The 27313-nt window shown below is 40.8% G+C and overlaps 1 protein-coding gene across 2 annotated transcripts; it reads left to right on the forward strand.

Moving 5' to 3' along the window:
• Window positions 1–312: 312 nt before the first annotated feature.
• Window positions 313–26554, forward strand: Rlim (ring finger protein, LIM domain interacting). Of its 2 annotated transcripts, none has more exons than XM_090326848.1 (5): window positions 313–493; window positions 2322–2379; window positions 14456–14648; window positions 16979–17062; window positions 19070–26554. In XM_090326848.1, exons 3-5 carry the CDS (start codon window positions 14480–14482, stop codon window positions 20647–20649), a joined length of 1833 nt encoding a protein of 610 aa, XP_090182974.1. In that variant the 5' UTR covers window positions 313–493; window positions 2322–2379; window positions 14456–14479; the 3' UTR covers window positions 20650–26554. The 2 variants fall into 2 exon arrangements, with proteins under 2 accessions (XP_090182974.1, XP_090182975.1); XM_090326849.1 differs by having other exon boundaries at window positions 2327–2379.
• Window positions 26555–27313: the final 759 nt, after the last annotated feature.

The following is a 27313-nucleotide window of genomic DNA, read 5'->3' on the forward strand; positions in this document are numbered from 1 at the left end:
CGCACTGGGCCGCACAGAGTGCAAAATGGAGGAGGAGGGTGGGGCCAGTCACATGGTGGGCGTCAGAGCAGCTTTCCTTTTCCACACGGCCGCTCGCGCCCGCCGGCGTGAGGCGTCTGCGGCTCCCCTCCCCCTCCGGGGAAAACACACACACACACACACACACACACACACACACACAAGTCATCCCCGAGCCCTGTGGAGAAAGCAGCTCTGATTGGTTGGCGGGTTGTGAGGAGTGCTGAGGGGGCCGAGCCGAGCGCCGCATCATCACTTCCTGTTGTGAGCAGTCGTTTCCTGTCATTGCTTGGTAACAATGGGGAAGATAATGGCTGCTTAAGCTACGCCTCAGAGCTAGCGCTGGGCTAGAGGCGGGTCTCCAAGCAAGCACTCTGTCAGAGGCGGGCTTGAGAGCCACTGCCGTGGAGGCGTCCGGGAACCTCAGTGGGGTTGGTCGAGCCGAGAGTGTCCGTGCTCCTGAGCCTAAAAGCGGGTAAGTGACGATCCCAGAGTCCCAAGAAATGGGTGAGGAAAGACGGGCCGCCGCCGCCGCCGCCGCCGTGTTCTCTCAAAATGGCCCGAATGAAGCTCCCCGTAGCTGAGGCTTAATGCCACCTCCGGACCCCTGGCTCGTTCCTGTGGGGGGGCTCGGTAGCATCGCTGCCATTTTAGTTAGCTTTTTAATCTCTCTTATGGATGTGTTTCTCGTTCCCTGCCTCTCTGTGCCACGGGACTTACTGAAGAAGGGCACTGAGCTGGGTAGCACTTCCTCTCGGCGACTCCATGGAGCCCGAGCCCAGAGTATTTCGGGGTGGCGCTTTTCCAGTTTGGGCCTCAGGCGTGAGAATCGGAAGAGTATCACACCTTTTTCTCTCTTGCCTGCCTGGGTGTTTTCCTTCCTCGCTTGGCATTTTATAGGTCGGGATTGGATTTGAGACAAGGGAGGAAGTAGGGTCCAAGCTCTTCTTCTTTAAGTCAGCTTGGGAACTCTTGGGCCTTTAGGTTTCTTTTCCCTCAAAATTGGCTGTACCCCATTTTGAACCTTTCTGTAGAGCACTACCAATTAGGCCTCCCCCACCCCACCCCCGGGGCCACGATGACATCTTCCCTGAAGATTTCAGGCAAATGGGGTTTTATTCCCTTGCTCCTATAACCCTGGGGAAGTCCTTCGCCCAGACATCACTGGAAGGATCCCCTGGCAAACAGATGAAAAAGCCGTTGCGTGTTGTTTTTCCCTGGTAAGGGTGGGTGGGACTTGGGCCAGATTATTTTCAAGTTAATTTCCATGCAATCGGCCAGCAACCCAACCCCTCCTCCCCTTAAAGAAAAAAAAAAGCCTAAGGGTCTTGTGCGGGCGGTACCTGCCACGTACGCCATAGCTTAGTAACTAGTATTAACCGGTTGGGCTTCTGCTTCCTGAATACTCAGTCCCTTTTTGCCTTATGCTGATTATTTCAAAATGGAGGAGACAGCCACGTTCCTTCTCTGGACAGTTTCACCATACTTATTCCACAGGTTAGTCTAGGAATCCAAGGCCTAGCTGACTGATTATTTAGCTCATCTTTTTTTTTTGCCCCCCTTGTTTTTGTGGCAAGAGGATTTTATGTCAGATTGCCATTCAACATTGGCAAGGCCTCAGTTTATCTTTTTTTTTTCTGTAAATGACGATCCCTCAATTCCTGAATCAGAGTTAACCAAAATGCCTTTGGATATTTCAACAGTGGGAGAAACATAGTATCATTTATTTGACTTTCGGCTGCTATGGGGTAGAAGCAGTCTCTTTGGACTTAGTAATGACAAAGTAACTCTTCATATGCTAATTCAGTCCTGAGTGATTTTCGGAGAGCAGAGGCAATTATATACTTCACCTCTGTGGTCAAATAACTATTCTAAGCTGAAAATACATGTTAAGTATCTAGGAAGACCAGTGCAATCCCATTTTATGATAGGATTTTTCAGCTCCTCTTACTGAAAAATGGCACATTCTTTAGCCTAAGATGCTCGAATGATACTTCAGTCCCTTTCTTAGCTAAGATAGTGTGCCAAATAAGTCCTGAAAGTCCACTATTAGAATCTGCAAATAGTTACTGGTCTGATAAGAGAAGGCCAATTTTAAGCAAACTTATAATAAACTGTAATTACTTCTAAACTTTGAAAGGAAATTTATATCCAAATCCTGATTTTGTCTGACTTTGTACCAACTTTGAATTAGTTTCAAGTTAAATTGTATGACTTTTAGAATAAGTAGGATATATATTTTAAAGGTACCTTCAAAGAAAATATAAAAAGAGAAAGATTAATGGATTCTTTTTCTTTTCTAGAACAGAGTGAAGAAACTAAAACCCAGTTTGTGTCTCAATACTATGTCATAACAGTCAGGTAATTAAATTTTGTTGCATATCCTGATTTATATAGAATGTGTGCTTACAAATGTTTATTCTATTTTGCAGGCCCTGTGGTTGGATAGGCTCATAAAAAATACGTTAGCTGGTGTTGGGCATCCTTCATAATAATGGGAGCTTTTCAAAGTACCTATTCAAAGGATAATACTTGTAGGTACATGGAACTCATCAGTGTATTATCTGTGAATTTTACACTTTATTTTTGGTCAGTTGTGGGACTTGTACTCTGGGCCTGGGCACGATCCCTGAGTTCTTGAGCTCAAGGCTACCACCCTATCCCTTGAGCCACAGCATCACTTCCTGTTTTCTGCTGGTCAATTGGAGACAAGAGTCTCATGAACTTTAGTGACTGGGCTGGCTTTGAACCATGATCCTCAGATCTCAGCCTCCTGAGTAGCTAAGATTACAGGTGTGAGCCACAGGCACCTGCCTTAATATATCTCTCTCTCTCTTTCTCTCTCTCTCTTTCTCTCTCTCTCTCTCTCTCTCTCTCTCTCTCTCTCTCTCTCTCTCTCTCTCTTTTTCTTTTTCTCTCTTTCTTTCTGTTGTTGGTCATGGAGCTTGAACCCCAGGCTCACGGGCACTGTCCCTGAACTTTTTGCTCAAGGCTTGCACTCCATCACTTTGAGCTACAGCGCCACTTCTGGCTTTCTGGTGGTAATTGTAGATAAGAGTCTCAGGACTTTACTGTCTAGGCTGGCTTTGAACCATAATCCTCAGATCTCAGCCTCCTTAGCTAGGATTACAGGCATGTATCACCAGTCCCCCACTGTGAATTTTACCCTTAAATTATTACGGGCCTGGATTGTGGCCTAGTGGTATGGTGCTTGCCTAGCAGGCATGAAGCCCTGGGTTCAATTCCTCAGTACCACATAGAAAAAAACCAGAAGGGGTGTTGTGGCTTAAATGGTAGAGCACTAGCCTTCAACAAGCTAAGTACCTGTCTAGGCTCTGAGTTCAAGTCCCCCAACTGGCAAAATAAATTATTCCCTAAAGTTTGTCAGACTTGTGACACATAAAAAGAACTTTTTTGTTGCTTTCAATCATTGCAATGACATAGGTATAAATAAGTAAAATGCCTTTTAATAGTTAAGTGAAAAACTAATTGAACTATATCTTACAGGAACATCTTATATTTTATGTGGTGATTTTTTTCAAAAAGTAATAATTGATAAGTAATATAGTAATTAGTATTAATTCCTTTATTATCATCATTATAAAGGTAACCATGTAATCTGATTCCACTAACCAGGACACCTTTTTTTTGCCAGTCTTGGGCTTGGGCTCATGGCCTGAGCACTGTCCTTGGACTTTCTCAAGGATAGAGCTCTACCACTCGAGCCTCAGCACCACTTCCAGCTTTTTTCTATGTATGTGGTGCCGAGGAATCGAACCCGGGTATTCGTGCATGCTAGGCAAGCACTCTACCACTAGGCCAAACTCCCGGCCCCCCAGGACACTTTTCAAAACAAGAGGAACTTTATTGATTCCTGCACAGCAAAGACAAACCTAGAGTATTCAAGGCAAACACAGAATAAATAGCCAACCTCAATTCATAGTTAACTTTTATTATGGAACCCAGGCCTTCATGTATGCTAGACAAGCACTCTACCACTAGGCCATGCTTCTGGGCTCTGTGGTGCCTAGTTTTATCCCAGGACTGTCCAAAAGTGAGGGAACCAAACTTTGATGCCTCTACACCTATTTGCTGTCTAGTAATGTGGGGACTGCATTGCAAATGAAAAGTGGTAATAGTGTCTAGGTAGGTTATGGTTGCATTGATAACTTGCATTAACTCTTCAAAGTATGCTGCTTTCATGAAGCAAATGAAACTACCAAGTTTTCGTATATTGAATGCTTAATTGAAGTTATTTGAAATTGGAAGTTGACAAGTAAATGATAATATTTTTAGTTTGTCAGTTTATGTTTTAAAGTACTAATATAGTACTCTTGTTATAATTTGATAAAAACTCAAGTCAGAAGTTTAAAAAAAGCTTGTAATGAGTTGGGAGCTGGTAGTTTACATTTGTAACCCTAAGGAGGCTTAGATCTGAGGATTGAGGTTCAAAGTCAGCCCAGGGAGAAAGTCTATGATATTCTAGTCTCCAGTTAACAAAAAGCAGAGTGTGGAGCTGTGGTTCAAGTGGTAGAGCCTCAGCTTTGATGAAAAAAAGCCAAGCAAGAGCAAGAGCCTCTGAGTTCAAGCTCCAGTACCAGCACACAAATGCATATACATAGACACCAAGATGCACAGAAATAGTTTAATAAAATGTTAGACTTGTGGCTATTTTTCAGGTGAGTGAACATGTAATAAGGCCTTCATTGGACATCTGCATTTTGTGGATAATAAAGTTCACCTTATTTTTTCTTTAGCCTTGTGAATTCACAAGTAGAACACATCACTGTTTGCTTTGTTTTTGTTGTGGTGCTGGATATTAAACTTGGAGTTTTGAGCATGATTAGTAAATGGCTGTTCCCATGATTTGTAGAGCTGATAGCAAATTAGAAAACAAAGTCTTAAACTGAACCTTAGACCCATAAGCCTGTTAAGGTTTTCTTTTCTATTTCTAATTCAACATTTTTGTGTTACACTGAGATTCCCCAAACCTCTTCTAACCCATAGATTTTAGAGAGTATCCAATTTGCATAATACTGTTTTTCTTGTTGTTTTTTTTTGCCAGTTCTAGCCTTGAGCTCAGGGACTGAGCACTTTCATTGGGCTTTCTCAAGGCCAGGGTTCTACCACTTGAGCCGCAGCACCACTTCTAGTTTTTTCTATATGTGTGGTACCAAGGAATTGAACCCAGATCTTAGTGTATGCTAGGCAAGCACTCTACTGCTAGGCCAAGCTCCTGGCCCTACATAATACTTTTTGGCCAGTCCTAGGCTTGAGCTCAGGGCCTGAGCACTGTCCTTGAACTTTCTCAAGGCTAGAGCTCTCCACTTGAGCCTCAGCACCACTTCTGGCTTGTTTCTGTGTATGTGGTACTGAGGAATCGAACTCTGGTCTTAGTGCATGCTAGGCAAGCACTCTACCACTAGGCTAAACTCCCAGCCTTGCATAAGACTTTTAAGGGTTTTTTTTCCAAGTTATGGGGCTTGATCTCTGCCCTTGAGCCTCTCTGTGCTCAAGGCTAGTACTCTACCACTCGAGCCACTGTGCATGAGCCACTAGCACATGACTTGTTTTTTATTGGCTAATGCTTCCTTTAAAAATCACTGAGACCAGGACAGAAGCATGGCCTAGGGGTAGAGTATTTGTCTAGCATGCATGAAGCCCTGGGTTCAATTCCCTGAACCATGCAGAAAAGGCCTGAAGTGTGCTGTGGCTCAAGTGGTAGAGCACTAGCCTTGAGAAAGCCCCAAAGACAGTGCTCAGGCCCTGAGTTCAAAGCCCAGAACTGGCAAAACAATTACTGGCACTAAACTTACTGTAAATGAATTAAAATGAAACTTCGTACAACCAGTATAAACTATTACTCCTCTGTGTAGGTCAGGGGAATACGGCATCTGATTATTATGATTTTTGTGTAGGAATGCTGGTTCTGAAAGTTCAGCATGTGGGGTTTTTAAATATAAGAAATACAAAATGGATGACAAAAGCAGAGCTTCTAAACTTACATTCTAAATATTCATATTATTTCTTAAGCTTGATTTCTGTGACTTGATGCTATGTGACCTAGATTTTATCTTACAATCACTGATTCATAGGACTAGAAGGTATGTAGCAGATGAGTCAATGTAATGTTATAATGGAAATCCCGAGGCACAGGAGACTGAAGGATTGGCTAAAAGCACATAGCCAGATTACAGTCATCGTAATAATTCATTCTCTTTCCTTTCCACAGCTGATTTCTCCTGTTTAAGTTTAGCTGGTTGTTATCAACCATTTATTTGGCTATTGTACATTTCATAGTTTTAATTAAGTATATATAAAGAGTTGGCAGCACTTTCGGTATCTACGATCGCCATTTTATACTCTGATTTCAAATTAATACTTTTTTGTGGTTTAACTTTTTAAAAGCAGTAATTTTTCAGTTTGGTGCTAGTAGAAATTTTATGGCAAAGAGAACTACAGCCATCAACCCCGAAACCAGACGAGCTACCCATGAACAGCATAATAATGATGAACAAGATATTCGTAAAATAGGCCAACATTTTGTTGGTCTAAATCATATGTAACTTTGCGAGTTTCTTTTGTTTTTGTTTGTTTTTAGTGTTCCTGGGATTTGAACTTGGGGCCTCACACTTTGCTAGGCAAAGTGAGCCTTGCCTCTGACCTATGTGAGGTTTCTTTTTGGGGGATATAGGAGTTTAGAGGCTGAGACTTGTATTTGCTGTGACGATGCTTCAGTTGTTTTGAGGGAAGGGTCTTAGATTTTTGTTTTAGTTTGGCCTCAGAATATCATCCTCCTACCTGTACCCACCATGCTCAGTTTATTGATTAAGATGGGAGTCTTGGTAACTTCTGTGGCATCTTGACTTTTTTTTTGCCTGTGCTGATTTGAACCACAGTCCTGATCTCTGTTTCCCAAGTAGCTGTGATTGTATGTGTCAGCCACTGCCCTTGGATATTGAACATTATTTTGCCAGTCCTGGGGCTTGAACTCAGAGCCTGGGCACTCTCTTTGGGTTTTCTCAAGGCTACAGCTCCACCACTTGAGCCACAGCACCACTTCCAGCTTTTTCCTGTGTATGTGGTACCGAGGACTGAAACCTAGGGCTTCGTGCATGCTAGGCAAGCACTCTACCACTAGGCCTCACTTTCAGCAGGAATGGGGTGTTTTTTTTGTGCCAGTCCTGAGGCTTGAACTTGGGGCCTGGACGCTGTCCCTGAGTTTCTTTTGCTCAAGATTAATGCTCATAACCACATTAGTCACCGCTGCACTTCTGGCTTTTTTGGTATTTTAATAGAGATAAGAATCTCACAGACTTTCCTGCCTGAGCTGGCTTCAAATCAAGATTCTCAGATCTTAGCCTCCTGAGTAGCTAGGATTACAAGTGTAAGCCACCAGGGCCCAGCTTGAAAGAATATAGTTTAAAATATGGAGTTGTTAGATATACTGAAAACTTGTTTTTTACTGTAAACGTTACATAAATTTGGAATTAGGAGACCTGGGTTTTAATTATTGGCCTTTCACTATTCTTTTTTAATCAGAATAACTTTCTCTACTGCTTTCTTTCTCTGCCTCCTAATCCCCTCTTGATCAGTACTTTCATTGAGGTTACTTGTGCCATCTTCATACATAGTCACAATGTATTTCGAAATTATTCACCCACCATTCCTCATCCCCCTAAACTGCCCCATACTTAGAATCATGTTGTATCTATGTATCAACTCATACATATGTGTGTGTACATGAATACATATGCCCTAGGTCCCTTTGATCTAGCTTTCAAAAAATACAAAACCAGGAGATATTTGGCTCTTTTTTGTGCCAATCCTGGGACTTGAACTCAGGTCAGGCCTAGGTGTTGTCCCTGTGCAACTTTATGTTCAAGGCTAGTACTCTACCACTTGAGCCATAGTACCACTTCCAGTGTTTTGGGTAGTTTAGTGGAGATAAGAGTCTTATGAATTTTTTCCTGCCCAGGGTAGCTTCTAACTGTGATCCTCAGATCTCTGCTTCCCGAGTAGCTAGGATTACATAATAGGTGTGAGCCACTGGTACCCAGCTGATATCTGGCTTTTTGAGTTTGGCTTATCTTTGTTGTTCAGTATGATGATCTTCCATCCCATTCATTTTCCTGCCCATATCATGATTTCGTTTTTCTGAGTAATATTCCATGGTATACATTCAACATTTTATCCATACATCTTTTGTTGGGCACCCAGGTGATTTGATAGTTTAGCTCTTCTGAACTTTGATAAATAACCTCTTTCCTTGTTATTACTCACTTGAAAATAGAGGTGGTGACTTCTTATTCATGAGATTGCTGTAATGATCAAATGACGTCTAGGAAAAAGGGCTGTGTAAATATAGGATGATGAGTATTGCTTATAACCAGAGAGAGAACTAAGTGATTTAAGAGGAGTTATTCCAGGTGCTGGTAGCTCATGCATGTAATTCTAGCTTCTCAGGAGGCTGAGACCTCAGGATCTCAGTTCAAAGGCAGCCTGGGCAGGAAAGTCCTTGAGAGCTTATGTCCAATTATGACCACCAGAAAACTGGAAATGCTATGACTCAAAGTGGTAGAGTGCTAGCCTTGAAAAAAAAAGAGCTCAGAGAGGAGCCAGGAGTTTGGCAGAGTGGCAGAGTGTTTGCCTAGCATGCACGAAGACCCGGGTTCAATTCCTTGGTACTACATACGTAGAAAAAGCCAGAAGAGGTGCTATGGCCCAAGGACAGTGCTCAGGCCTTGAGTTCAAGCCCTAAGACTGGCAAAAACAAAAGAAAAAAGAACCCAGAGACAGTGCCCAGGCTCCAAGTTCAAGCCCCCAGACTGAAAAAGAAGGAATTTCCTAAATTAATGTATAGTGATAATCTGTTCATAGAAATTTCTTTTAAAAATGTCTAAAGCAAATCATATGTGCAACCACATGACTTAGGCACATAATTGTTATAATGTGTAAGTGATAAATGAATAGATTAAGGTCTTCCCTCATGGTACAATGGTTTTGAAGGAGTCCAGGGATATATGTACATCTTCTCATCCCTCCCCCCAGCCTCTGGGCTAGGGATGAAACCCAGGGCATCATTCATGCTCTAGCTAAGTGCTCTGCCACTAAGCTACACTCCCAGTCCTTTTATTTCTCCTTCCAGTTAAACTGCAAATGTATCATAGTGTTGTTCACAATGAAATAGAATCTGGAGACCCACTTTGTTAACATAATTCTTTACTAATCTTACACCAAGTGGAGATGGTTCTGTGTTTGATTATTTGGATTAGAGTTCCCTAACATCTTTGGCACACTTGAACTTTTAAAATGTTCCTTTTAGGGGCCAGGAGTTTGGCCTAATGGTAGAGTGGATTTTCCTCTCAGTTATCTAACCTACTAAGAGACACAAATTGCTTTGAAGGGAGCTAGTCATTACCTTAGCAAAACAAAACTATGATCTGAGAAAATATGTTACAGTTCCTTTATGGACAAATGACTTTTCCCAATTTTTCTCTATCCATAAGAGAGTAGGGGGAAAGTAGAACAGTGTTTTATTATGAAAGTAACAGTACTTTAAGAGCCCTGGTGTACTAAGGAGGCTGAGGCAGGAGGATTGCAAGTATGGAACCAACCTGGGTTACATAGACCCTGTACAACTCAAAGAAAGGACAATTTGGATGTGTTCACATGTTGCCTGTTAGTATGCCTCATTAAAATTTAGATTTAAAGGTACCAAAATAACTGGATACAGCGATGTACAATCTATAATTTTGAGAGGATGAATTAGAATAACCAAGAGTTTGTGGCTAGTAAGACTGTTGAATAAACAAAAAGAATAAATAAGCCGGGCACCAATGGCTTATATCTATAATCCTAGCTATTCAGGAGACTGAGGATCATGATTTGAAGTGAGCCAGGGCAGGAGTTTTTTTTTTTATACCAGTCTTGGACTTGAACTCAGGGCCTAAGCACTGTCCTTGGGCTTTCTCAAGGCTTACCACTTCCGGCTTCTTTCTTCTATGTATGTGGTACAGAGGAATTGAACCTGGGTCTTCATGCATGCTAGGCAAGCATTCTACTACTAGGCCCAACTCTGGCCCCTTCTTTTTGCTTTTTGCCAGTCGGGCTTGAACTCATGCTGGGCACTGTCTCTAAGGTGCGTCTTTGCCCAAGGCCACATTCCCAGTCCCCATAAGACTCTTATCTAGGCCAGGAGTTTGGCCTAGGGGTAGAGTGCTTGCCTAGCATACACAAAAACCCAGGTTCAATTCCTCAGTACCACATACATTACATAGAAAAAGCTGAAAGTGATGCTGTGGCTCAAGTGGCAGAATGCTAGCCTTGATTGAGAAAGCCCAAGGACAGGCTGGGCACCTTGGCTCACGCCTGTAATCCTAGCTACTCAGGAGGCTGAGATCTAAGGATCAAGGTTCAGAGCCAGCCCAGGCACAAAAGAACTTGAGACTCTTACCTTCTCCAGGTAACCTCAAGAAAACGGGAAGTGCAGCTTGACTCAAGGGTAGGACAGTAGCTTTGAGCTGAAGAGCTCAGGGACAGTACCTAGGCCCAGGGGTAGGGTGATAGCCTTGAGCTGAAGAGCTCAGAGACAAGCTCCCAGGCCGAGTTCAAGCCCCATGACCCACAAAAAAAGAAAGAAAGAAAAGAAAGCCCAAGGACAGTGCTCAGGCCCTGAGTTCAAGCCCCAGGACTGGCAAAAAAGACTCTTATCTACAATTAACTGGCAGAAAAGCCAGTGGCAGCATCCAGGTAGGAGCCATTTAGAATCACTAGAATGACAGGTTCAGGTGAGCATGAGAAGAGTGTATGAGTGTATATGTTTCACAGTATTGGGGTTAGAACTCAAGGCCTTACTGGGCAGATGCTCTACTATTTGAGTCACACTTCTAGTCCTACAGGAGAGTTTTGAATACTGGTATAATGTTTTGTCTCTAGTTTCCATGTAGGAAATGATAAAAATTATAAATGGTCAGGAGTAAATCTTAGCCAGGCCCCATTGGCTTATGTCTCTAAGACTAGCTACTCAGGAGGCTGAGAGCTGAAGGTCTTGGGGGAGAAAAGTCCATGGAATACTTATTTCCACTTAAGCAGCAAAAGGCTGGATATGAGCTATAACTAAAGTGGTAGAGATCTAGCCTTGAGCAAAAAAAGCTGTGACAGTGTCAAGGCCTTGAATTTGAACCCCAGGGCCAGATCTGTTTGAATTCCTGTCTAACTTGGAATCTCTTTAATACCCAGTCTTTGCTTAAAATTTTCCAAAGAGAGTCGGGCCCTATTGTTCATGCTGTAATCCTAGCCGCTCAGAAGGCTGAGATCTGAGGATTGCGGTTCAAAGCCAGCCCAGGCACTGAAAATCCATGAGACTCTTATCTCCAATTAATCACCAGAAAACTGGAAGTGGTGCTGTGGCTCAAGGAGTAGGGTGGTAGCCTTGAGCTGAAGAGCTCAGGGACAACACCCAGGCCCAGAGTTCAAATCTCACAACCGACTAAAAAAAATTCCAAAGTCAGGTAGTTTACTTGCTTTAAGGAGTTGACTGCATTTCTATTTTCAAACAGTTTCATTGTATTAAAAGAAGGTTTTTTGTTTTCACCTCTTGGCTCTTGTTTGACCCTGTGGTTGTGTTGCTCTTTTTTATATTGTACCTCTCTGTACAATATAAAATGGTAATGTGTTCCGTTTTTAGTCCTTAGTTCAGGCTTGCCAACTTCAGATAACTGAGCCATTTCTTTCATCATCTTGGTCAGTCTAGAAAGTTCTCGTTTGTTAGCATACTTTGGGGTGGTAGTGGTATTTTTTTAATGTTTCAAATATATTAGGGAGTCTGAGCAACAGGTTTCAGTAGGGCTATTGCTTAACTTTTTTGAACTCTGGCCTGTAACTTTTTTTTGTTAAAGTTGTATAGTAGCCATGACAAACAGACCTTTTTTTGCCAGTCCTGGGGCTTGAACTTGGACTGAGCTTGGGCTTTTTAAAGGCTAGAGCTCTACTACTTAAGCCACAGCGCCACTTGAGGCTTTTTTCTATGTATGTGGCACCTGGTACCAAGGAATCAAACCTGGGTCTTCGTGCATGCTAGGCAAGTACTCTACCAACTAGGCCAACCCCCTGGCCCCCAAATAGGCTTTTTATTTATGTTGTGGTAGCTACTTGATCTTTTTCTTGGAAATTACAAGATAGCTTCCTTATTCTATACTTTTGCTAAGGGTTACTTTACCCTGCTCACCCTAACAAGAGTGTACAAAGTCCATTGTCACAGTCTACTGAGAATTCAGAATGTGTGTGTGTGTATGTATGTATGTATACCTGTTCTGCATATATACCTGTTCTATTTATAGTTTACTGTGTGTTTGGATTAGAATGCTTTTGGCCTATTCATGGTTAATCTTTTTTGAGGCAGGGACCTGAAACTCATGATATCTGACTTCAGCTTTCTGAGTTTAAGAAGCACTGATGCTGGGTGCCAGTGGCTCATGCCTGTAATCCTAACTACACAGGAGAGACTGAGATCGGAAGATTGAGGTTCAAAGCCAGTTCAGGCACTAAGGACTATGTTAATTACTAGAAAATGGGAAGTGGGGCTATGGCTCAGGAGTAGGGCAGTAACCTTGAGCTGAAGAACTCAGGGACAACACCCAAGTCCAGAGTTCAAGCCTCATGACCCACACACACAAAAAAGTCATAGACAATATGTAAATGGATGTGTATGTCTATGTTCCGATAAAACTTGATGAAGACTGAGATGTGAATATCATATGACTGTTTTACATTTTGAATTAGAGAAATGTCATTTATTAGAGTTGAAGGGGCAAGTAAAAATTGAAAATACTCTTCAGAAGTTAATTTAGAAGTCTTTAAAAATAAATATTCAAATGTACTCACTACTTGACAAATGTATCTGTAACCCCTTTATATATCATCCTTATAATAAAATACAATAAAAATAAATATCCAGTGTCACAGGATATGGGCCTAAGAACCCTTTTTAAAACATAATCTTATTGTTATTAAGATGTCATACAGAGGGGTACCATTTCATAGATTAAGTAATGAGTACATTTCATGCCTTCCTTTACTTTTCCCCAGTTTTACTGCCCCCCATCCCTACTCACAAGTTACATAGGTCATTTTATAATGAATAGCACGATTGTATTTGTTCACCCTTCCCTCCTTTTCTGTGCTCGCTCTTTGCTCCCATCCCCAAAGGAAAAAAAATCCTCAGAGCAAAAAACAAATGTTGGCAACCACTAACAACAATAATAACAAAAACCCATGTTGTGCTCTTTTGCTCAAAGCTAGAGCTCTACCACTTTGAGCCATAGCTCCATTTTCAGTTTTTGAGTCGTAATTGGAGATGAGTCTTATGGACTTTTCTGCTCAGGCTAAGTCCTCAGATCTCAGACCCCTGAGTAGTTAGGATTATAGATATGAGCCACCAGCTCTTGGTGCTTAATTTTTTTGTGGATCATGGGACTTGAACTCTGGACCTGGTCGCTCTACATGAGCTCTTCAGCTCAAGGCTACCTCCCTACCCCTGGGCCTGAGCATTGTCCCTGAGTTCTTCAGTTCAAGGTTACCCCCCTACCCTTGAGCCACAGCCCCTCTTCCCATTTTCTAGTGGTTAAGTGGAGATGAGATTCTCTCGGTCCTTAGTTCCTGGGCTGACTTTGAACCAGGATCCTCCAATCTCAGCCACCTGAGTAGCTAGGATTACAGATGTGAGCCACCGCAGCCAGCTATATAATTTTTTTTGACTCCTCACAAAATACTCTTTTTTTCACACTTTACAAGGTCAAATCTCGGCCGGGAGTGTGGCCTAGTGGTGGAGTGCTTGCCTAGCATGCACAAAGACCAGGGTTCAATTCCTCAGTACCACATACATAGAACAAAAAAGCTGGAAGTGGTGCTGAGGCTCAAGTGGTAGAGCTCTAGCCTTGAGAAAGTCCAAGGACAGTGCTCAGGCCCTGGGCTCAAGGCTCAGGACTGACAAAAAGAAGTCAAACCAGTGCCAGGCACCCGTGACTCAATCCCTGTAGTCCCAGCTACTCAGGAGGCTGAGATGTGAGGATTGTGTTTGGAGGCCAGCACACAAACCTGGAGTTCAGGCCTCTAAGGAAGATTGTGAGTTTGAGGTATTCCTCCTGGACTACCTGAGACCCTAGGTTCAGAACTTAGCAATTTCCCCCCAAATATAAAAGCTATTCTAAGATTAAAAAAGAGAATAAAAATAAAGAGCATTGCTGGATTTGGCCTGATGGCTATAGTTTGCCAACCTTGTTTTCTAACATAGCCATGCTCTTTGGAGTATTTCTTTTTATTTCCAGTATTAAAATTTGTATCTCCATCAGTTTTCTGGATTTTCACATACTTGAAATAATTACATAAAATATCTAGTGATCTCTGTTTTCAAGATAGGTCTCCTTTCTTCTTTTAGGTCATTTTCCACTTGTTCATCAAGATGGAAAACTCAGATTCTAACGATAAAGGAAGTGGTGACCAGTCTGCAGCACAGCGCAGAAGTCAAATGGACCGCTTGGATCGGGAAGAAGCTTTCTATCAATTTGTAAATAATCTTAGTGAAGAAGATTATAGGCTTATGAGAGATAACAATTTACTAGGCACTCCAGGTATGTTGTATGTAATTTGAGGATTTGTAAATTGATGGGTTCTTTAAAACTCCTTTAATTGGTTTTAAAAATCTGTCTCTTGGGCTGGGAGTTTGGCCTAGTGGTTAAAGTGCTTGCCTAGCATGCATGAAGACCTGGGTTCGATTCCTTGGTACCACATACATAGAAAAAAGCTGGAAGTGGTGCGGAGGCTCAAGTGGTAGAGCTCTAGCCTTGAGAAAGTCCAAGGACAGTGCTCAGGCCCTGAGCTCAAGCCCTAGACTGGCAAAAAAAAAATCTGTCTCTTTAGTTATTATAAAATATCACAAATACAAGAAATGTAGAACAGCATTTACTACTGTATTTTTACTTGAGTTTAATCATACATGAAATTGTTCTGTATCCAAGATTTTAAAGTTAATTCTGTTTTGAATTTTGAGTGACATATGCAAGTAGAATGGAGCTGAATAGCCACTTGGTTTTTAATTAACTTTAACTTAACTGTACATGAATCGAAGTATGGAATAACTAGTTAGAATTTTAGTTCAAGGACATACTTTACCCTGTTTTGTCATCTCTGATTCTGTCCCAATTATAATCCACCAGAGCTAGTCGGGGTAAAATGAGAATCAGTACTGGATCTTAGTTAAAACCGCATATGCTGTCTACCATCTCATTTCAACTGAATTCCTGTAACTTTTTCAGATGATTATGTACATTTTGAAAGGTAAAATTTTAGCATAACTTTTAAAGGAAGTAGGTTTTAAGCCAACAGACCTGATTTCAGTCAAAATTCTTTAGTTGGAGTTCTGACCTAGTTGTTACTCAGTGTAGCTTTTGGCTAGTCAGTCACTGAATTTCCTTATTTAGAAATGAAAATAACAAGCCAGGAGCCTGTGGCTCACATCTGTAATCCTAGCTACTCAGGAGGCTGAAATTTGAGGATGGAGTTTCAAAGTCCAAATTCATGAAGTACCAAATTCATGAAGCTCCTTTTAACCACTGGAAAAACCAGAAGTGGCACTGTGGCCCAAGAGGTAGAGTGCTAACCTTGAGCTGAAAAGCTCATGGACAGCACCCAGGCCTGGAGTTCAAGCCCCACGACCGACGAAAAAAGAATGAAAATAACAAAACCAGGCATAGCAATGAATGATGGTAATCCAGCTACTTGAGAAACCAAGGCAGGAGGACTTACGTTTTAAAAGAAGTTAAGAGTTTGAAAAAATAGATACTGTATGCAGAAGTACTTTGTAAACAGGACACATTTATTTTTAGTGCTGGAGATTGAACCTAGGATCTGTGTGTGTGTGTGTGTCACCACTCATGGAGCTTGAACTTAGGGCCGTGTGTGTGTGTGTGTGTGTGTGTGTGTGTGTGTGTGTGTGTGTGTGTGTGTGTGTGTGTGTGTGTGTGTGTGTGTCACTCATGGAGCTTGAACTTAGGGCCTGGAGCTATCCATGAGCTTTTCTGCTCAATACTAGCAGTGTGCTACTTTGAGCTACAGCTTCACTACTGGTTTTCTAGTGGTTAATTGGAGATAAGAATCTCCAGGGCTTTCCAGCCTGGGCTGGCTTTTAACCTCCATCCTCAGATCTCACCCTCCTGAGTAGCTAGGATTATGGACATGAACTACCAGATTCAGCTTGACCCAGGATCTTACACATGCTAACTTACCAGTGAGCGACACTTTGATCCCTTGGAAAAATGTTTAGATAAATGCAAGTTTTAATAATTCTGCTCCCAAAGAAATGAATATTGTATAAGTTTCTATTAACTCCTCCTCGGTTCTTAACATCAGAGAGTTAAGAATCACTCGTTTTCTTTGTACAATTTTTAGAATTTTTGCCATTACCTATTTTTGTGGGTTATGGGGGCTTGAACTGAGCCTGGGTGCTGTCCCTGAGCTCTTTAGCTCCAGGCTACCACCCTTCCCTTGAGCCAAGCCTCACTTTCTGTTTTCTAGAGGTTAATTAAAGAGTCTCAGGTCCTTTTGTGCCTTGGCTGGCTTTGAATCACTATCCTCAGATCTCAGCCTCCTGAGTAGCTAGGATTACAGGTGTGAGCCACTGTGCCCGGCTCCATTAGCTATTTTTTAAACATAACATTTTGTAAGGTGTGAGACCACTGTAGGTCACCAAGGAAGTATTTGTCACTCGCCTAATCTCATCTATATAGTGTATTTGTTGTAAATCATTGCAGTGTACACCTATAATCCCAGTACTCCTGAGGCTGAGGCGGGAGGATCTTGAATTATAGGCCAGCTTAGACTTCCTAGTTTAATATATGAAGAAAAAGCCCTAAAGAATCACTAGTTTTCCTTTTTAATTTGTCAAACATTTTTAAACTTCCAGGTGAAAGTACTGAAGAAGAGTTGCTGAGAAGACTACAACAAATTAAAGAGGGTCCACCTCCTCAAAACTCAGATGAAAATAGAGGTATACCTTGCTTTGGGTGGTGGGTATAAGATGTAATGATAGGAACTTTGTAGTAGTGTCAGCCAAACATTATCCAGAAATGCCACAAATTAATTTGATGCCAGGTAAACGTCATTAAATAAATAAATAAAAGTGATTTTCTTGATATTTGGTGAGAATGTCAGCATGCTTTTTCTGCCTTACAGTAGTTGTTTGTGCTTATTGGGAAAAAGAGAATGGCCTATTTAAATGTGGATTTTTAGTTCTTGGCCATGGGGCTTGAACTTTGAGCCTAGGTGCTGTCCTCTGGCTTTTTTTTTTTGTCAGTCCTGGGCTTGAGCTCAGGGCCTGAACTCTGTCATTGGACTTTCTCAAGGCTAGAGCTCTACCACTAGAGCCTCAGCACCACTTCTGGCTTTTTTCTATGTATGTGGTACCAAGGAATCAAACTCTGGTCTTCGTGCATGCTAGGCAAGGACTCTACCACTAGGCCAAACTCCTGGCTCCACTCTGGCTTTTTTTTCCAGTTGTGGGGCTTGAACTCAGGGCCTGAGCACTGTCCTTGGACCTTTTCTCAAGGACAGTGTTCTACCACTTGAGCCTTCGCACCACTTCCAGCTTTTTTCTATGTATGTGGTACCCAGGAATTGAACTCAAGTCTTCGTGCATGCTAGGCAAGCATTCTACCACTAGGCTACGCTCCTGGTCCCTCCTCTGCCTCTTTTTACTCAAGGCTAGTGCTCTACCTCTTTGAGCCACAGTACCACTTCCAGTTTTCTAGTGATTAATTGGGAGATAAGAGCCTCATGGCCTTGTCTGCCTGGGCTGGCTTTGAACTGTGATCCTCAGATCTCAGGCCCCTGGAGTAGCTAGGATTACAGGCGTGAACCACTGGCACCTAGCTTTAATGTGATTCCCCCTGCTTGGTTTTCCACATTCATTAAAACTTCCTTCTACTTAGTTCCTTATTTACAAACATAGGATTTTTCTCACCAGCAAAGAGAAATGCTGCCTTTGTCCCAGTGATTCTCAATTGGGTGTAATTTTGTTCCTCTTGGGAGCATTGGCAGTATCTGGAGACATATTTGGTTGATACAACTAAGGGTTTGCTACTGGTGTGCAGAAGGTATATACCACCAAACATCCTACAATGCACAGCATACTCCAGAATTAATTAGCTCAAAATGTCAGTCGTACGTATTGCAGCTGAGAAATCCTGCTGTAGAAACTGAAAGCTATAGCAATAGTTTGGTCCTTGAATATGTCATTATGTATGCTATGCTATGTTGAGGGTGTTTGATCTAAAGGTTTATGTCAGTTTAAAATGTTGATGGTTGGCTTTATGTTTTTGTTATGGCTATAGTATTCTTTCATTTTAAAATATATTTCAGGTGATTTTTAAAGGCAGAAGTAGTGTTGTTGGAGTAAAAAGTTTATTGGAACCGAAGTACTATCACTGCCTTAACTAGTATAGTTGGATTTAGTATTTTGACAGTGGTTTGAAAAAAGTTGTTTCAGTCTGTCAGTCCCACAGACATGGTATATATATATCATGAAGTACTCAAAATAGACTTCTCTCAAGAATGCTTCAAAAACAAATTAATTTCTTAAATTTCTCTAGGATTAGCTTGTTGTTTTCCACAAAGATTTGTAAGTGTGAGCCAGGAGCTGAAGGCTCATGCCTTATAATCTTAGCTACTCAGGAGGCTAAGATGTGAGGATCATTGTTTGAAGCCACCCCAGGCAGAAAAAAATCATGAAATTCTTAATTCCAGTTAACCAGCAAGAAGCTAGAAGTGGAGCTGTGGTTCGAGTGGCAGTGTACTAGCCTTGAGCAAAGAAGCTCAAGGATAGTACCCAGGCCCTCAGTCCCACCCCACCCCCCAAAAAATAACTCAAAAGATTTATAAATGTGAAAAATTATTCAGAGATTTTAAGTTCTTTAGTTTGTTTTCTGAGCACTGTAATATGATATCCTAATTTTAGTAGTTGCTTTTTCTCCCCCTGCTCCTTTGTTGTTTTAAATAGGTGGAGAAGCTTCAGATGACGTCTCTAATGGTGACTCTATAATAGACTGGCTTAACTCTGTTAGACAAACTGGAAATACTACAAGAAGTGGGCAGAGAGGAAACCAGTCCTGGAGAGCAGTGAGCCGGACTAATCCAAACAGTGGTGATTTCAGATTCAGTTTAGAGATAAATGTTAACCGTAATAATGGGAGCCAAAACTCTGAGAATGAAAATGAGCCATCCACAAGACGTTCTATTGGAGAAAATACGGAAAGCAACAGCCAAAGGCAAATGGAAAATGCACAATCGGAATCAACATCTGGAAGACCATCTAGGTCAGAACGCAATTCAAGTGAAACATTAACTGAAGTTCCACCTAGTAGAGGTCAAAGGAGGGCAAGAAGCAGGAGCCCAGACCACCGGAGAACCAGAGCAAGAGCCGAAAGAAGCAGGTCACCTCTGCATCCAGTAAGTGAAATTTCACGAAGATCTCATCATAGTATCTCATCTCAGACTTTTGAGCACCCTTTGGTGAATGAGACTGAGGGAAGTTCTAGAACCCGGCACCATGTGACATTGAGACAGCATATAACTGGACCTGAATTCCTAAGTAGAGGTCTTTTTGCAACTTCTGGAACAAGAAATGCGTCTCAAGGGGCAGGTTCTTCAGATATAGCCACCAGTGGTGAATCTACAGGATCAGGACAGAGGCCTCCAACCATAGTTCTTGATCTTCAAGTAAGAAGAGTTCGTCCTGGAGAATATCGTCAGAGAGATAGTATAGCCAGCAGAACTCGGTCAAGATCTCAGACACCAAATAATACGGTCACTTATGAAAGTGAACGAGGAGGCTTTAGGCGCACATTTTCACGGTCTGAGCGGGCAGGCGTGAGAACCTATGTTAGCACCATCAGGATTCCGATTCGTAGAATCTTAAATACTGGCTTGAGTGAGACTACATCTGTTGCAATTCAGACCATGTTAAGGCAGATAATGACAGGTTTTGGTGAGCTAAGCTACTTTATGTACAGTGATAGTGATTCAGAGCCTAGTGCCTCAGTCTCGAGTCGAAATATGGAAAGGGTAGAGTCACGGAATGGAAGAGGGAGCTCTGGTGGTGGTAGCAGTTCTGGTTCCAGTTCGGGTTCAAGCTCCAATTCCAGTCCTAGTTCCAGTTCCAATGGAGAAAGTTCAGAAACTAGCTCAGAGGTGTTTGAAGGCAGTGTTGAAGGAAGCTCATCAGGTGCCAGGCGAGAGGGTCGACACAGGGCTCCAGTTACATTTGACGAAAGTGGCTCTCTTCCCTTCCTTAGCCTGGCTCAGTTTTTCCTCTTAAATGAGGATGATGATGACCAACCTAGAGGACTCACCAAAGAACAAATTGACAACTTGGCAATGAGAAGTTTTGGTGAAAACGATGCATTAAAAACATGTAGTGTTTGCATTACAGAATATACAGAAGGCAACAAACTTCGCAAACTACCCTGTTCCCATGAGTATCATGTCCACTGCATCGATCGCTGGTTATCTGAGAATTCTACCTGTCCTATTTGTCGCAGAGCAGTCTTAGCTTCTGGCAACAGAGAAAGTGTTGTATAATTGCGATCTGAACTCTTAAGCTGTATAGCTGGAATAGTGATGGGCAAACCGGACTCCCTTGCTTTTTGTCCACTTTTTGAGTGGTGCTTCAATGTAAAGTAACAAACCGAGTTCAGTCATTGCTTTCTAAAGAAACTTTGTCCGTTCTCAAATGTTTCTTATAGAATAAAAGAAAATATTTAAAAGGCAATGTTTTAGGGCCTAAAAAATTGATTTCAATATCAGATGGTTTGATAGTTTCTGTTACTGATAATTTAGTTATGTACACTTATACGTTTTTCTTTGTTATCTTTAAAGATCTACTTTAGCAGTGGTTCCCATCTGTTTCACATTGGTATTTTACAGATTGCCACATCATAGAGAAGCAAAGAAAATTCCTGGTGAAGGCTAAGTTACAGTATGTGTTTCATAATTGGTTACTTAAAGCTATGCCATTCCCAGCTATTAGTTGACACTTAAGTAAAATTGCATTCTGAATATTGTTTATTCACCTTTCAGACTAGGTGATGCTGGACACGTCAGTGTAAATAACACTAAAGTTAGGATCTTGTAAGTGTATAACTGTCCTAAGCCCATCACTGTGGCACACTGTAGAATGAACTTATAGTTTAATTGAGATATTTATCTTGTGGAAATATTAAAAAGCTTATGCTTGTGTAAGTGAAAAAAATCACATTCATTTGTTTAAAAATATGTAAAGCTATTTTGTAGAGGCTCAGTACTTTTCCAATGCACTGTTATATTAATGCATTAAAAATTGTAAAGTACCATGCTTAGAAATGAGAAAACTGCTTTTTGTGAGCCAACATAGTAAAAACACACCAAACAAAGTACAAGGCTGCTTTTGTAAGTGTGTAGATGTCAAGAGCAGAACATATCTATATTTAATATATGTGAACAGCTACTGTGACATGGAAAAGAAAGGGTCTTGCAGAATCAAACTGCATTAAAGACCAATAGAAAGCATATAATTTAACTTGGATTTAGGCAGGAAGTGAAAGATGGGCCTGAAGAATTTTCCATGAAGACCTTAATACATATATGAACAGTGAGAGCAGTAGCAGCTTGAACCTAGTTTTCTTCTTGAATAGGTGAGGCAGACGGTCTGCAAATTTAGCAGCACTTTTCTTGGTTTAAGAAAAGCAAACCACTACCACCTAGCACAAGTTGATTTTTTTTACAAGGTTGCTCCTCAAAAACAAAACAACAACAAAAAAAGTGCAGTAAAGAGACAAGAACTCAGTCAATTTTAACCTAAGAATTGCAATTGGTACAGATAGATTTGTGTACTATTAGTTTAGCCTCAGATTTGCTTTTCAGGATTTATAGTGAAAGGTACTAGTGCACACTTGTTAATATTTCATTACTATCTCTCTAGCACGGATCTAACATGTCACATTTAAAGACCTGTTGAGGAGGGATCTTTAACGATAACTTGGTAAGGATATTTTTTATGGACAAAACTTTGTTGAAAATGAACCGTGTTAGGTTATTTGAAATTCCAAGTTTAATTGTGCTGCCTATATATGAAGATAAAACTACTAATAACACCATCTATGGAATGCACTTTCTTGTTTTCTTAGTAAGAATGCATTCATGATAACCCCAGTTCTCTTGCCTAATTTCTCTGTTGAGGCTAGTTGGGGTTAGGATTAGTCTGGATGTGGAGTAGATACTTGTTTTTCTGGGAAAAGCTAACAACAGGTCAGAAGAGGGATTGCACACATCCTAGACCTTTAACCAAAAGAGCTAACTACCCAGAAGTAGTCAAAATATTCTATACACTGAAACAAGTCTGCTCTAGCTACTGTCACTCTTATCACTGTCGCTGTAAAGATAATTTCAAAGCTCATTCATGTTTTCTAGCTTTCAGTCCTACCTAAGTATCAAGGAGATATGACTTGTAAATATCGTAGTTGTTTACTAAGGATATGTACTGCTCTTGGAAGGAAATAATGTCCAAACAAAGCTTCACTTATTTTTTTTAATATAAGCAGATTTCACTGTTTTATGGCGCTTATGTAATACATTTATCTTTTTAAAAGAATTGTTTGTGTAAAAGTCAGGATTCCTTTATATTTGTGAGCCTCCTTGTCCCCTTTCGTAAGGTGTAATGGTTTCCAGATTTACGGGGTAGTCCCGATTGACTAAAAACAAATCAATTTGGACATGTTTCATTATTCTAGGGTTATTCATTTTTAAAACAGTTTTAAAGCAGCTGTAGCACATTGTAAGTATAAAAGAAAGTTATTGACAACAGGTACCTCCCTAACCTCCCAAAATGTATTACTCATTAATGAAGTATTCAAGTAAGAGGTAACTCAAGCAGAATGCTGGTTTTGAATGTAGATAATGAAGCTATTAATAAACACTGGAAATAGAACCTTTAAGTTTTTAGTCTTTCAATAAAATGCACATATTTGACATGTGCACATGGACACCTGTTTGAATAGCACTCATGTCTATTGGGTTGTGTAGATTGCTACTTTTTTGTTTTTCCAAGTCCATGACTGATATATACTCACTAGTGTTGTGGACATTAAAAGACAAGGTCATTTGTACATGTCACATACACAATGGAGAACAAACTTTTCCCCCACCAGTGTCCAAGCACCTATTCTTGAGGGAACATTTTTTTTTGCAAAAGACTTGATGCTTCATTTTTTTTAATCTTTGCACTTTTTATTACAGAAAGGTTCTGTCTTTAAGACCTAGTTTGAACTTCATGCAGTTACAGTAGGAGATTACATGTTCAAAGCATTGTTTAGAACATAGAAAATTACTAAAATCTGAATTTCATTGAATATTTCTTATGGTTTTGAAAATTGCATACTAGTGTGAAACATTTGCAGTGTTTTTTTTTTTGTTTGTTTTTTTGGTTGTCTTGCTCTAAGCTGACAAGATTGAACTTATTAATACCAGAGATCAAAATTGAACAAGTTAGATTAAGTTTGCAGACTGGAAACACTTAAAAGACATGTTGCTAATTTGGCATATTTGTTCTTAAAACAACATAATAGTTATACCTCAGTGGTGTTAATGGAGATAGAAATTGAGACGACTGTTCATATTAGTGTTGGATGTAGGCTACTGTACAGTTCCATTCAAAAACCCTTTAGGTCCAAGAATTACTACATACAATCTTTTAAGAACATGATCATATTAATTATATTGAGACATTAGGATTAGGAAACTGGTTAGCTGTGTTATCACAAGTAATGTGTTCCCTATCCCTTTGGGAAAAACATCCTTTTTTGTGCCAACTATCTCTTGTTGTCTGTGTCTCATTGATAAAGGGTTATCATTTACTATGCTTTGTGTGTAACCACCTGCTTCCCAGGTATCCACTGTAGAAAATGGGTTGACCATCAGTGATTTTCAGACCATTCCCCAAACACCCATGTGATAGGAGATGGATGTTGCAAAATGCCTCTTATCGGGGCTGTTTTTAACAGCTTGTTAGAATACAGTGGCACCTTGTGGTTGTTGATATCTTTAACTTACAGATGGATAGTATTTTTTGTGGGACATTGGGCTTGAACTCAGCTCTTCAGCTCAAGGCTATCGCCTTACCCCTGGGCCTGGGCCATGTCCCTGACCTCTTCAGATCAAGGATATCACCCTACCCTTAAGCCAAGCCCCACTTCCCATTTTTTATAGGTTAATTGGAGATAAGAGACTCAGGTCCTTTTGTGCCCAGGCTGGCTTTGAACCTCGATCCTCAGATCTCAACCTCCTGAGTAGCTAGGATTACAGGCACGAGCCACTGTGCCCGGCAGATGGAGAGTATTTTTGTCCACTCTGCTTTATACTTTTTTTGTGAACCAAAATAATTTGCAATTTGCCTTATTTGTTTTTTGTTGTTTGGGGTTTTTTTGTTTGATTATGGGGCTTGAACTCTGGGCCTGGGCACTGTCCCTGACCTCTTCAGCTCAAAGCTACTGCTACCACTTGGGCCACAGCACCATTTCCTTCTGGCAGTTAATTGGAGGTAAGAGTCTCATAGACTTTAGCGCCCAGGCTGGCTTTGAACCGTGATCCTCAGATCTCAGCCTCCTGAGTAGCTAGGATTACAGGCGTGAGCCACCGGCACCCAGCCCTTATTTGATTTTTAAGTTTTAGCTTATTGAGTTCCTGTCAAATGTTTTACCATATAAAATAGAAGCTACACTTCTAGGGCACTTTTATTTGCTAGTCTTATGAGATGATACAGATCACTATTTTCTGAAGTATTCTGTACCTTAGAAGTACAAGAGGTTAATAAGGCATGTGTTAAAATGTTGCTACGTTCCTTTACCTTTGGTATAATTCTTCAGTCTGTTTAACACTCAATAACAGTGTTATGGTTCATTGAGTTAACTAGGAAATTGTTCTTCCCAAAAATATTTGGAAATGTAAACTGATGTAACATGCTTCAGTTGGAAAGTTTAAGTACGAGGTCTAAGAACCCAGTGTTAATTTCTTTTGAAAAGCAACTATAAACTGCTGTGAGTTCAATACCTGTCCATGTTTTTAGCATTCTGAAGTTAAGAATTCCCAGGTAGGGACATTTCTAAAATACTATCTGCTTGTTTAGCCCTAGTTTGTATCTAAACATCTATAGCCATAGATTAGAGCTATTACCAGGGTGGTTGAATTCTTAAGGGACTAAAAGAACTGGCATGTCATTGACTTGGTTTTGATTAGGACTTGTTTTCTAGTGTTCTAAAAGCTGCTGTGTAGGCATTTGGTTGACTAGTAGCTATCTTAAAGACGTGCAGTGAAAATGAACCCCCTTCATGCCACTGTGCCTTGTTATTTCAAGGTTCCTCTCAGTTCCTGATCTTGCATATCAATTCTACTAGCAAGTTATGGATGAACCAGCTGCCCAGCCTTATGTATTTAGTGCCCTGTTACTAACATTTCTTTGAATTGATTAGATTTGCATATGTGTTAACTGTCTAATGTTTGGATTTTACTTCTTGATAGCTCCATTTGTCCCTGGTGCTGCTTTTAAAGTTGTTAGGGCCATGGGATCAGGTATCAAGTTGAGTAAGGTACGCAATTGGCCTGGGTATGTATCTGTGCCTGTTTTATCTTCTCCCAGGAAGAGAGCTGCTTTGGTAGATGTTTACGTGGATTCATATAAAGAAGTGGGCAGCAGTCTTGGAAAGCTTTGTGATGCCTGTAAGAACCTAAAGGGATTTGAAAGGGGGACAGTAACAAAGGCTGCCTTTATGTCCTTAAACATGAAGCACAGAAATGTATGCTCTGTAAAGACAAAAGTGATTGTTATACCAGGGCTTCCTGACCTCTGGGAGAGAAACTTCTCAAAAAAAAATCAGAGGAGCACAAAATGAGTCTACTTTATCTGGTTTCTCATTTTCTTTTGATTTAAACCTCAACACAACACCCTTTTCCAAAATATATTCAACAGAACTCCTGGTTAGGAAGCCCTGTAATTAAATTTTGAGAATGTATCAATTTTTCTCTTTTTGTACAGTGCTTTACACCTGCTAAAAATAACTTGTTTAATGCAAAACAAAACCTCGAAAAGGTCAGTCATTTAAAAAAGTCAGTTTGATAATTATTAGTTCTTTTAGGAAGAAGCTTTTTCCCTATGTAAGATGTCATACTGCAGATTTAAAATATAGACTATCAATAAAATGCATGAAGTGATTATTTGTGCTTTTTCATCTCTCGTTGGGTTTTTCTTTTATTGAAGGGGGACTTTTAATAAAGATTTTATAAAATTTTATTGCTTCAAGTGAATGTCACATAGACTTGATTTTTTAGAATCAAGCGGAATTCCTGTGCAACCTTGATTTTAATCCCCTCCCTCTGCCATGATTGTGGACAGGAACTATTTTATGGTACTTGTTAAATTTTAATGTGTGCTGTGTAGTTAGATGGCTTACTCTCTAGTAAAATAAAGGTTATATTCCAAGAACCATGGGAATATTTGTATAAATGGCATTTAAGTAGGTGAATCTTTGAGGTTGTCCTAACAGCTCTTACATCATCTGTGCTCACAAAGCTCTTCTCTGTGCATGCATGAGACTTCCATCCCAGTATCCAGCCTCTTAAAACATGTTGCTCAAACCATTAAGGTACCTAAGTCGGATGACCACATTTTGATAAGACTTTCCCCATGTTAGGCATTTAGCTGGTAGTGAAAAAAATTTTTTGCCAGTCCTGGAGATGATGCTGTGGCTCAAGTGGCAGAGCACTAGCCTTGAACAGAAAGTGTCCAAGGACGGTGCCCAGGCCCTGAGTCAAACTCCAGAACTGGCAAGAAAAGAGTTTCACAGCCTTCCTTGCCCCATCTGGCTTTGAACCACAATCCTCAGATCTCAGCTTCCAGAGGAGCTAAGGTTACTCGAATCTGACTAATAGGATGCCCAGCTAAACTTTTTTTTTGGGGGGGGGGGCATTCCTAGGACTTGATCTCAAGGCCTGAGCAGTGTTCTTGGGCATTCTCAATGATAGCACTGTACCAATTGAGCCACACCACCACTCTCAGCTTTTTCTATGTATGTGGTACTGAGGAATCAAACCTGGGTCTTCATGCATGCTAGGCAAGCTAGGCCAAACTCCCGGTCCCAAAAGTGTATTTTTAAAATATTTTTAAATTTTATTTTCTTGTCAGGGTGGTGTACAGAGGGGTTACAGTTATATAACAAAA

Source organism: Megascapheus bottae, chromosome X, assembly GCF_031878675.1.
Source record: "Megascapheus bottae isolate mThoBot1 chromosome X, mThoBot2.hap1, whole genome shotgun sequence".
Classification (NCBI taxonomy): domain Eukaryota; kingdom Metazoa; phylum Chordata; class Mammalia; order Rodentia; family Geomyidae; genus Megascapheus; species Megascapheus bottae.